The sequence below is a fragment of the Macrotis lagotis genome, chromosome 8, assembly GCF_037893015.1.
Source record: "Macrotis lagotis isolate mMagLag1 chromosome 8, bilby.v1.9.chrom.fasta, whole genome shotgun sequence".
Taxonomy (NCBI): Eukaryota; Metazoa; Chordata; class Mammalia; order Peramelemorphia; family Peramelidae; genus Macrotis; species Macrotis lagotis.
In genome coordinates, this window is record NC_133665.1 from 197,116,067 (window position 1) to 197,126,437 (window position 10,371).

At 54.0% G+C, this 10,371-nt stretch overlaps 2 protein-coding genes across 2 annotated transcripts in view; one reads left to right on the plus strand and one right to left on the minus strand.

The window, feature by feature from the left end:
* The window catches only part of LOC141496705 (putative acyl-CoA dehydrogenase 6), a 33,762-nt gene extending 29,307 nt beyond the window's left edge, over nucleotides 1-4,455 (plus strand). Inside the window, exon 9 of the mRNA XM_074199370.1 lies at nucleotides 2,745-4,455. Within this exon, the coding sequence (XP_074055471.1) occupies nucleotides 2,745-2,847 (103 nt within the window). The 3' untranslated portion in view covers nucleotides 2,848-4,455. The remainder of the gene's footprint in view (nucleotides 1-2,744) is intronic.
* A 552-nt stretch (nucleotides 4,456-5,007) lies between these two features.
* Nucleotides 5,008-7,928, minus strand: BET1 (Bet1 golgi vesicular membrane trafficking protein). Its single transcript, XM_074199371.1, has 4 exons — nucleotides 7,825-7,928; nucleotides 7,217-7,335; nucleotides 6,739-6,795; nucleotides 5,008-5,168 (listed from the first exon to the last, which is right to left on the minus strand). Exons 1-4 carry the CDS (start codon nucleotides 7,841-7,843, stop codon nucleotides 5,013-5,015), a joined length of 351 nt encoding a protein of 116 aa, XP_074055472.1. The 5' UTR covers nucleotides 7,844-7,928; the 3' UTR covers nucleotides 5,008-5,012.
* Between the last annotated feature and the right edge of the window lie 2,443 nt (nucleotides 7,929-10,371).

Genomic DNA, 10,371 nt, shown 5'->3' on the forward strand with positions numbered 1-10,371 from the left:
AGAATTGGAAATTGAGGAGATTTCCATCAATTGAGGAATGGCTGAACAAATTGTGATATATGTATGTGATGAAACACTACTGTTCCAAAAGACATCAAGAATCAACCAAAGTAAAAAAAAAATAGAAGAAAATGTGAAATATCTCATTGGAAAAATCACTAACCTAGAAAATATATCCAGGAGAGATTATTTAAGAATTATTGAACTAACTAAATTCATGATAAAAATAAAAGAACTTGGTCATCATACATTAAGATTATCTAAGAAAACCACTCTGATATCCTAGAACAAGAGAGTAAAATAGAGACTGAAAGAATCTATTGATCACCTCCTGAGAGATGCAGTTTTTGTCCTTCATTCTTGTTCTTTTTTTTGTTTATTTATTTGTTTTGCAAGGCAATGGGGTGACTTGCCCAAGGTCACACAGCTAGGTAATAATTAAGATCTGTGTCCTTCATTCTTGATGAAGACCATGACATCAGGGAGGTGATGCCATGACAAGCACATGAATTGGATTTGAGTGCTGTGCAAAGTCATCAGCCTCACTTTTCTTGAAAGAGATCCCAAAATGAAAACTCCCAGGAACATTGTGACCAAATTTCAGAATTTCCAGGTCAAGGAAAAAATATTGCAAGCAGACAAAAAGAACTAATTCAAATATTGTGGAACTCAAGTCAGGAGCACATAGGTTTTAACAATTTCTATATTTAAAGGGTTGGGGGCTTGGAATATGATATATTCTAGAAAGCAAAGGAGCTAGGCTTACAACTGATACAACTAGCCAGTCAAACTTAGTATAATCCATCTAGGGGAAAATACTTGTTTGATGAAACAGAGGACTTTCAAGACTAGAGCTGAATGAAAATATTTATTTCCAAATATAAGCCTCAAGAGAATCATAAAAGAGTAAAAAGGAAAAAAAATAAGGGATTAAGTAAGGTTAAACTGCATCACAGTATAGAAGATACTTATAAATATCTCAAAATTTTAAAATTTTTCCCCAGTTCCTGGTAAAAAATGGCTTTCAACATTCATTTATTTTAAGATTTTGAGTTCCACATTTTTCTCCTTTCCTCCCTACCCTCCCCCTCCCATGACAGCAAGTAATATAGGTTTTATATGTATAATCATGTTAAACATATTTCCATAATAGTCATCTCATGAAAGAAGAATCAAAACAAAAGGAACACCTTGAAAAAGAAAAAACACAACAAATTTTCAAAGGTGAAAACAGTAGTCTGCTTTGGTCTGCATTCAATCATGATAGTTCTTTCTCTGGCTGCAGGTAGCATTTTCCATTGATCACTGTTTGCTGAGAAGAGCTCAGTCTAGCATAGCTGATCATCACACAATGTTGCCATTAGGGTAAAGGAGGAGCTCCTGGTTTGGCTAACTTCCCTCTGCATCAGTTTGTGGAAGTCTTTCCAAGTTTTTCTGAAAGCCATCTGCTCAAGATTACTTATACACCCCGACCTTGGGTATAGTATAATCCCAGTTTTCCCACATTCCCTCCAACATTTGTCATTTTCCATTTCTGTCATGTTTGTCAAACCGATAGGTGTGGGTTGGTACCTCAGAGTTGTTTTAATTTGCATTTCTCCAATCCCTAATGATTTAGAGCATTTTTTCATATGATCTATAGCTTTAATTTCTTCATGGAATGCAGGCAGTCTCCTCACCTGAGGGCTTCTCCCTACCCAAAGCCTCCTCAGAAGAGGTCACTGGGCCACTGAAGAGGGTTATCTCCATCTGGCTTGGTCCAAAGAGACTCCGCATCATCCACTTGAATTCAGTCAAGTGACATTCCTACATTGTCACAGAGACTAACTCCTAAAGGAATTGAGGGATAAAACAGCACAATGGTTAGCGATGATACCTCAGGGTCCAAGGGTGATGCCCCAGTGGAGAGGATTAAAGAGGTACTGGGATACTGGGAATGAGATATCCTGGCCCACTGTGGTCCAACTGAGTTGACCTTGTAGAATCAATCCACGATGGGACAGATTCATCTGCTTTCATAAAAGAATTTGAGTAGTGTGCTTTCAGAATGCTGTTAATTTGTGGAAAGACTTGGCTACTCTAATCAATACAATTCATAACAATTCTGAAGAACTGATAATGAAAAATACTGTTCACTTTCATTTTTCTTGCTTGTGTGAGTGATGGCTAATATGGAAACATTTTGCATGATTTCACATGTATAATTGATATATTGCTCCTCAACGAGTAAGGAAGGGGCTGAAGGATGAGAATTTGGAGCTCAAAATTTTATAAAAATATTAAAAAGTAAATAAATTTATTTTAAAAAACAGATGTTCAGTTATGATGGACTTAGCTCTCCTTTGCAGTACAATAAACAAAAACAATTCTAAAGATCTTGTGATGGAGAATACCATCCACATCCAGAGGAAGAAATATGGAGTCTGAATGCACACCAAAGCAGACTATTTTTCCCTTTTAAAAATGTGTTTTATGTTCCCCTTTTTTGTTCCCTTTTGTTCTCATTCATCTTTCACAACATGATTAATATGGAAATATGTTTAACATAGTTATGGACTTATATAAACTCTATCAGACTGCTCTTTGTCAAGGGATGGGGAAAAGAGGGGGAGAGAAAACTCCCTAAAAGGTGAATGTCAAAAACTATCTTTGCAAGTAGTTGGAACAATCAATTTAAAATCAAACAATGCTATTAATTAGTCAATGCCTTGACTGATGCCCTGTCTGCTCTCCCTTCATTTCAGAGACTTGAGACTTTTCTCTATAGGGGGGGGTGCAGATGAAGTCATGCTTTCTGTCATATGCAAGTACATGGACACCCTTCCAAGGACCCAATCAGTGAAATGAGACAAATGGAACCTTCCGAGGAAGCTGGCCAGGCTGCCCCAGCCTTATGCAGATTCTTTGGAGAAGACCCTGCATGTTTCCAGGAAAAGTGCCAAACATCACCTTCCCCCCACCCCCCAGGCTGGTCTAACCAATATTCTGTGTTATTTGAATACATGACCCAAACTCCACCTATGTGGAATACTGTCTTTCCCACAGCTCATTTTTAAGAGGGTCAACATGTGCCTTGAAAACAACTGAGAACATTCTAGAAAACCTGAGGTGGGGGTTCTCTTTACAAGAGGTCCCAATATGGGCCAGTGTGGGCTCAAGCTATAATTCGTCTCATCTCCATTCTCAAGGGGAAGTCCTCAGGTGGATTAGACAGTTTGGACTTTACAAGAGTTGGGCAAAGTCCCTCCTCAGAGGCTTAAAGACAACATGGTAAGATGGGAGCCTTGGACTCATGAGGCCCTTCGATGGATACATTTTGGGGTGACCCCTCTGGCCCCTTCTGGTCTGATCCCTCCACAAGAAGGGCAATCTGGTTTGGGGATCATCTTTTAGGAAGGACACTGAGAAGGTGGAGAGTCTCCCAATGAAGCCAAGTTGGGATAAATAAATACCTACAGAAGGATTTCTGAGCAGTGGGAGGTGAAGAGGCAGGGAATGACATCATGGGGTACCATGGCACAGCCTGGAAGGGGATATGGAAGAAGCCTGGAAAGGCACCTGGGGGGTGGCTTCTGAAGACCTTCAGATGCCAAAGGAATTGGATATGTCCTTGGTGGTGGCAAGGAGACTACTGCAGGCTGGCAGAGGGAGCCATCCTCTTCATGATTCCTTCCTAACAGAGCTCCCCTCCCACCAGCCTCATTCAGGCCTCAAAAGAGGAAAGGTGAAGGACCCTTGTCAGTCACTAGACTGGAGCAAAGGGGGTGGAGGGAGGCCAATAGAGATCAATCTCCCCTGCCTCACAAGTGGCATGGAAAGGAAGTTAAAGTTAAGCCCTGTATCCCACTGGATCCTCTCAACAGTCCTGGAAGGGTGGGGCTACGATGCCCCTTTTATAGAGAAGGAAATTGAGGCAGACAAAGGGGAATTGCCTGCACCCTGAGCACTGGCTGGCTGAGCCAAGGCCAGAGGGCTTCTCCTCAGGCTGGCTGTAGGGGAAGCTCTTGAAGTGGCTGTGATCTGGATCACTGAAGGGCTCCTTCTCCTCCCTGCCCCCCACAAACCAACAGGACCCTTTCAGACCAGAACAAGCAAGCTAGGATTCAGTAGATCTGGTGACACCATGTGGATACACGTCTTGACCACAGAAGGATGTTGATAGACCTTTATTTCTAACTCATTATAGAAAATTTAAATTACAGATATTTTCATTCTAAAACAATCTGACAATCAGTTATCAACAAGCTCTCGTTGCTTTTAAAGCAAATTAATTTTAGATTCTCTAATGAGGACAATTCCTGAAGGTTGGGTCAGTTCAGCTCTCCTAGAGTTCTTCCACCATGCCCCTTATCTCTGAAGAAGCAGTGCCGATGAGAGCAGTCCAAAGAGGCCCAGACCAGAAGCACCACCCAAGAATCAGGCCCCAGGATGTGACCACAAAAGGCTAGAGGGAGGGTCAGACACAGCCTGAGAAATTCATTATCAAAGCCTTCCTCTGCTTGGGTTCTACCAAAAATAGCCCCCAATACCAAAATATAAGAAGGAAGGAAAGAATGAAGTGGGGAGGAAGGGAGAAAGGGAGAGGGTGACAGGGAAGGAGGGGGGAGGGGAAGGAATGTTTGAGGGCAGTGGAAGGAAAATGCCACCAGGTCCAATCAGATGAAATCAACTTTATCTACAAAAGGCACAAATGGGGTGGGGGGTGAGGGGGGTATAAGAGAAAAGAATGGGGATGAAAAGAGGAGGAAAGGGAGAAGGGGAGGAAGCCAAGACAAGGGAAGAGGGGAGAAGTACAGAATCCATTAAATGAACTGTCCGCCCTAACCCTAGAGGCCCCAGAGGGGACATCACCTCTCCCCAAGCCCAGACATGGCTCCCATACCACCGGGATTCTCAGACCTGAGCCAGGCTGATCTCTGGGTGATGGGGCACAAACCAAGCCCAATCCCCATGGGAAGAGAAGCAGCTGCCCGCTGCCCACTGTACAAATGTCAGGCTTGGAGCCACTGGCATCACCTCAGTTTAATGATCCAATAAATGACAAAGAAGACAAAGAAGGAGAAAAGGATCATGTAGGCCAGGAGCTTGGTCTGGCTCCCTCGGGACAGCACCTTCAGCCTCCCCATCGTTTTGCTCAGAAAGCCGGTCGTTGAATCAAACTCTGAGTCCTGCAAGAGGTAGGCAAGGATGGTCAGGGGTCTGCCCAGCCCAGGCCTCGGCCATGAGCCCCCCAGACCTGAAGTCATTTGAGGAGTGACCTGTCCTGGCCCTCTCCATCAGCTGATCCTGTAGAATGGAGCAGGGTAGTCGCTGACCAAAGGGGGACCCCAACTTTACGGGAATCTCTGGTTCTGATCTCTGGCCATGCCTTCTCCAGGGGGCCTGAGGCAATGGGGGAAGTCCCCCCCCCCCCAGGTATTCCTGGTTCACTTCCTTCCAGATTTTGTCCATCCCAGCTTGTGCAGAAGGCCTTTCCCAAGAGAACCTGCCCCTGCTGCCAAGGCCTGCTCTCTCAGGACACCCCTTCCCCTTGCCATCATGGCTACCTGTAGGCTGGGAGCTCCTGGGGGCAGGCACTGAGGGTTGGTTGGGGGTACAGAATGACTTGCCTCTAATCTCTCCCCTGCCCCCACAGAAAAAAATAAATTACCTAATGCCAAGAACTGAGCATCACAAGACCCTGGAGAAAAGGGATAAGAATTGACCCTCAGGTGCATCAATAGGGCCCACTTGAGGCCCCATCACTTCCCTCTGCTGCTAGAGCGATCAGTGAAGAAAGTCAGCAAGGGGAAGTCTGGGGCAGGGACAAAATCATCCCCTGCCAATCAAGGGCCCCTGGGAAGGAACCCCATCTCCAGCAAGGCTGGTACTGGGGAGGAGTTCAGCCCAGAGGTTTCCTCCCCTCCCCCCAGAACATGCCTTCCACTGTCTGTCAGGAGCTCTTGGCTGGGAGACCCTGCTGGGCTTTATCACATAGGAAGGCCTGGTAGGAAGGGGGTCAGAAATGGGCTATTGAGGACACTGTTTCTAGCTAAGCCTGGAGGCTCAAAAAGCCCCCACAAAACTGAGGTGTGTGTGAAAAGAAGCAAGCTGGGCCCCAGAACTTCCAGAAAGCAGAATTGCTTTGTAAACTGGTTAATTCGTCCAAGTCCCCCCATTCCCCACCCATGGTCAGAGGACATGGACAGGCGGGGAAGAAATCCAAGCTATCAGCACCCCTCTGAAAAAATACCCTAAGTCAGTAATAATGAAGAGAAGTGTAAATTAAGGTAACTCATCAGAGGAGTAAAAATGACAAGAAAGGTCTGGAAGGACTGCAGCCACAGGCACAGCTGGGCTGGAGACCTTAGGAAGCCTCTACCACCCCAAAGCAATTGGGAAGTGGGTGGACAAATTAGGGTGCATGCATGGGGAGGGAAGGAGAAGGAAAAGAATAAAAAAAGAAACAAAAAAAGAAGGAAAGAAGGAAGAAAAGGAGGAAGAGAGGGAAAGAAAAAAAGAAGGAAAGGAAAGGAGAAAGAAGGAAAGGGAAAATAAGAAATGGGAGAGAGAAAGGCAGTTTGAGAGAAGTGGTGAGGGCGACCAGTGGCACTCCCAGCTTCGAGGTTGCCAAACCTAAGCTCTCCAGGGCTCTGGCCATGCAGTGACCCCCAAGGCTGATGGGGATCCTAGAGGGACCCCGGGCCCTGCCTTGGGCACAGCTTTTTCTTCTTCCAGAAGGGGAGGCGGCACACTCACCATCTCAGCCAGCATCTTGTTCTGATGCTTCACCTCATGTCCTATTTCGATGGAAAGCTGTGAGGGGAGACACAGGCAGCACAGTCAGTGGCTGGGGTGGGTGAAGACCCTTCCTCCTCCTCCTCTTTGTTCTCCTCAAACAGTCCCAGGACCCTCTTGTACAACCCAATCACGGGTCAGGCCCAAAGAAGGGAATGCCCTGGAGGGGTTGGGGCCCGTGGGCTCCGGGGCTCAGGGTCTCCGTCCACCCCTCGGGCCTGGCAGGGCCCTCTCCGCACCCCTCGGGCCTGGCAGGGCCCTCTCCGCACCCCTCGGGCCTGGCAGGGCCCTCTCCGCACCCCTCGGGCCTGGCAGGGCCCTCTCCGCACCCCTCGGGCCTGGCAGGGCCCTCTCCGCACCCCTCGGGCCTGGCAGGGCCCTCTCCGCACCCCTCGGGCCTGGCAGGGCCCTCTCCACACCCCTCGGGCCTGGCACTCACCGACTTGATGGCGGTCACCTTGGTGCGCAGGCTCTCCGTCAGCCGCTCGTTCTCCTCGTCCAGGGCGCTGTAGCCGCTGTTGGCATAGCCGTGGTGCCCGGGGTGGGGGCCCCCTTCGCCTGGCAGAGACAGGGCAGTGACCATGAGGGAAGAATGGGGCGGGGCCCCCTCTCCAAGTCAGAGAACATCCCGGGGGGGGCTCCCCTGTCCCCAGCCTTGGTGGCCCCTCCCCCAGAAAGCCTCTTGTGACCCCTGCTCCCCCCACCCCCTTCCTCAGCATGGACCCCCAAGTAAGGGCTGCCTTTGGGGGCGCCCCCAACCCCGAGGAGGGCTGGGGGGCAGTTGCCGGGCCCCCCCTCAGGTCCGGGGCCTGTCTGCTCCCTGAACCCCAGCTCTCCCCCAATCCGGCCCCGCCCCTCCATCCCCCCCACTCCGGGATGGGGGCACCGGGTGGGGGGAGGGGCCAGCCGGGGGCCCGGGCCCGCCCCTCCCCCACCCCCGCCTCGGTTCCGGTCCGGCGGCCCCGCCCCCACTCCGCTTCCCCGCGGGCCGCTCCGCCCCCCCCCAGCCGGGCTGTGCCTCAGTCTCCCCGCCCGCACCCCACTCACCGAGACCGGCGCGCCGCATCGCGAACCCCAACTCCAAGGAACCCCAACCCCGGCCCCACTCCCGCCACGTCAGCGTCGGAGTCCGCGCTGGGCGATGACGTCACGTCCCGCGCGGGGGGTCAGCGAGAGCGGAGTGTTCTGGGAAATGTAGTCCAGGCTCGCGGCGCGGAGGCTTCTGGGAAACAGTCCCGGAAAGGGCGTGGCCTCCCCTGCCCCGCTCCCGCAGGGGGAGGGGTTGGGGGTCGCGGGGCTTTGGGGGCGCATTCTGAAACACCTAACCCGACCCTGGGGGCGGGGGGAGGGGAGCTCCCGCCCCCTTTTTGCCCCCATCCCGGCCCTGGAGGGGCCACATCTGGCCCTCAGCGGGTCCCCCAGCTCCAGGCAGCGCCGCGCCCCCGCCCCGCCCCCTGCACGGAGCACAGGACCCCCCAGTGCAGCACCCCCGCCCCCTGCACGGAGCACAGGACCCCCCCAGTGCAGCACCCCCGCCCCCTGCACGGAGCACAGGACCCCCCCAGTGCAGCACCCCCCCCGCCCCCTGCACGGAGCACAGGACCCCCCAGTGCAGCACCCCCCGCCCCCTGCACGGAGCACAGGACGCCCCAGTGCAGTACCCCTGCTCCCTGCACGGAGCACAGGACCCCCCAGTGCAGCACCCCTGCTCCCTGCACGGAGCACAGGACCCCCCCAGTGCAGCACCCCCCCTCGCCCCCTGCACGGAGCACAGGACCCCCCAGTGCAGCACCCCTGCTCCCTGCACGGAGCACAGGACCCCCCCCAGTGTCCAGGCAGCACCCCCCGCCCCCTGCACGGAGCACAGGACCCCCCCAGTGCAGCACCCCCCCCGCCCCCTGCACGGAGCACAGGACCCCCCCAGTGCAGCACCCCCCTCGCCCCCTGCACGGAGCACAGGACCCCCCAGTGCAGCACCCCTGCTCCCTGCACGGAGCACAGGACCCCCCCCAGTGTCCAGGCAGCACCCCCGCCCCCTGCACGGAGCACAGGACGCCCCCAGTGCAGCACCTCTGCCCCCTGCACGGAGCACAGGACCCCCCCAGTGCAGCACCCCCGCCGCCCCCTGCACGGAGCACAGGACCCCCCCAGTGCAGCACCCCCGCCCCCTGCACGGAGCACAGGACCCCCCCCAGTGTCCAGGCAGCACCCCCCGCCCCCTGCACGGAGCACAGGACCCCCCAGTGCAGCACCCCCGCCCCCTGCACAGAGCACAGGACCCCCCCCAGTGCAGCACCCCCCGCCCCCTGCACGGAGCACAGGACCCCCCCAGTGCAGCACCCCCGCCCCCTGCACGGAGCACAGGACCCCCCCCAGTGCAGCACCCCCGCCCCCTGCACCGAGCACAGGACCCCCCAGTGCAGCACCCCCCCGCCCCCTGCACGGAGCACAGGACCCACCAGTGCAGCACCCCCGACCCCTGTACGGAGCACAGGACCCCCCCAGTGTCCAGGCAGCACCCCCTCCCCCTGCACGGAGCACAGGACCCCCCCAGTGCAGCACTCCCGCCCCCTGCACGGAGCACAGGACCCCCCCAGTGCGGCACCCCCCGCCCCCTGCACGGAGCACAGGACCCCCCAGTGCAGCACCTCCGCCCCCTGCACGGAGCACAGGACCCCCCCCCCCCAGTGCAGCACCCCCGCCCCTGCACCGAGCACAGGACCCCCCAGTGCAGCACCCCCTCCCCCTGCACGGAACACAGGACCCCCCCAGTGCAGCACCCCCAACCCCTGCACGGAACACAGGACCCCCCCAGTGCAGCACCCCCGCCCCCTGCACGGAGCACAGGACCCCCACACCCAGGCAGCCCTCTTTCTGGTCCTCCCCCCACCCCAGTGTCCAGCCCGAGCCGAGCCGCCCCGCACCTGGGGGGCACTGGTGTGCTACCTGCCATCACTCCAGGCGGCCCAGATCGCCCACTCCTCCCTAAGACTCCTAAGACTTTGGCTGTTGCTTTCTCTGTGCTTTGAAGGGCTTGAGAGGAACTTTCCAGATGAGCGTTGGCGAGAGACCAGCTCTGAGGGACAGGGACAGTGGGGATGGACCTGGCCGAAGATGGGGGCAGAGAGATGAGGGAGCCATTTACCCTAGAAGTCGGGGTACGATCATGGGCATCGCTCCAGGGCTGGCCTGGGCTGGGAGAGGGGCCGCAGCTTTTCAGACACCAGGGGAGAGGGGAAGGGCTACTCACCCCCCTGAGATGCTCCTGGCACCCCCACCCTGTACTCACAGCCTACCCCAGGGGCTCATCCGTGCCCAGGTGTTTATGGTCCCCTTCTCATCAACTCTCCTCGGGTACTCTGACCCCCCCCAGGTCCCCTTCAGGTGAGGCCCCCACTCCCACCCAGGTGCTTGTGTCCCCACAGATGTATTTTACACCCATTATATCTGGGAGTGTTTTGCTGACTTTTGGGGACTTAATAAAAGCCTACTGGTTGATGGATTGAATTTGAGGGGGGTCTCTCTCTCTCTCTCTCTCTCTCTCTCTCTGTGTGTGTGTCTGTGTGTGTGTGTGTGTGTGTGTGTGTGTGTGTG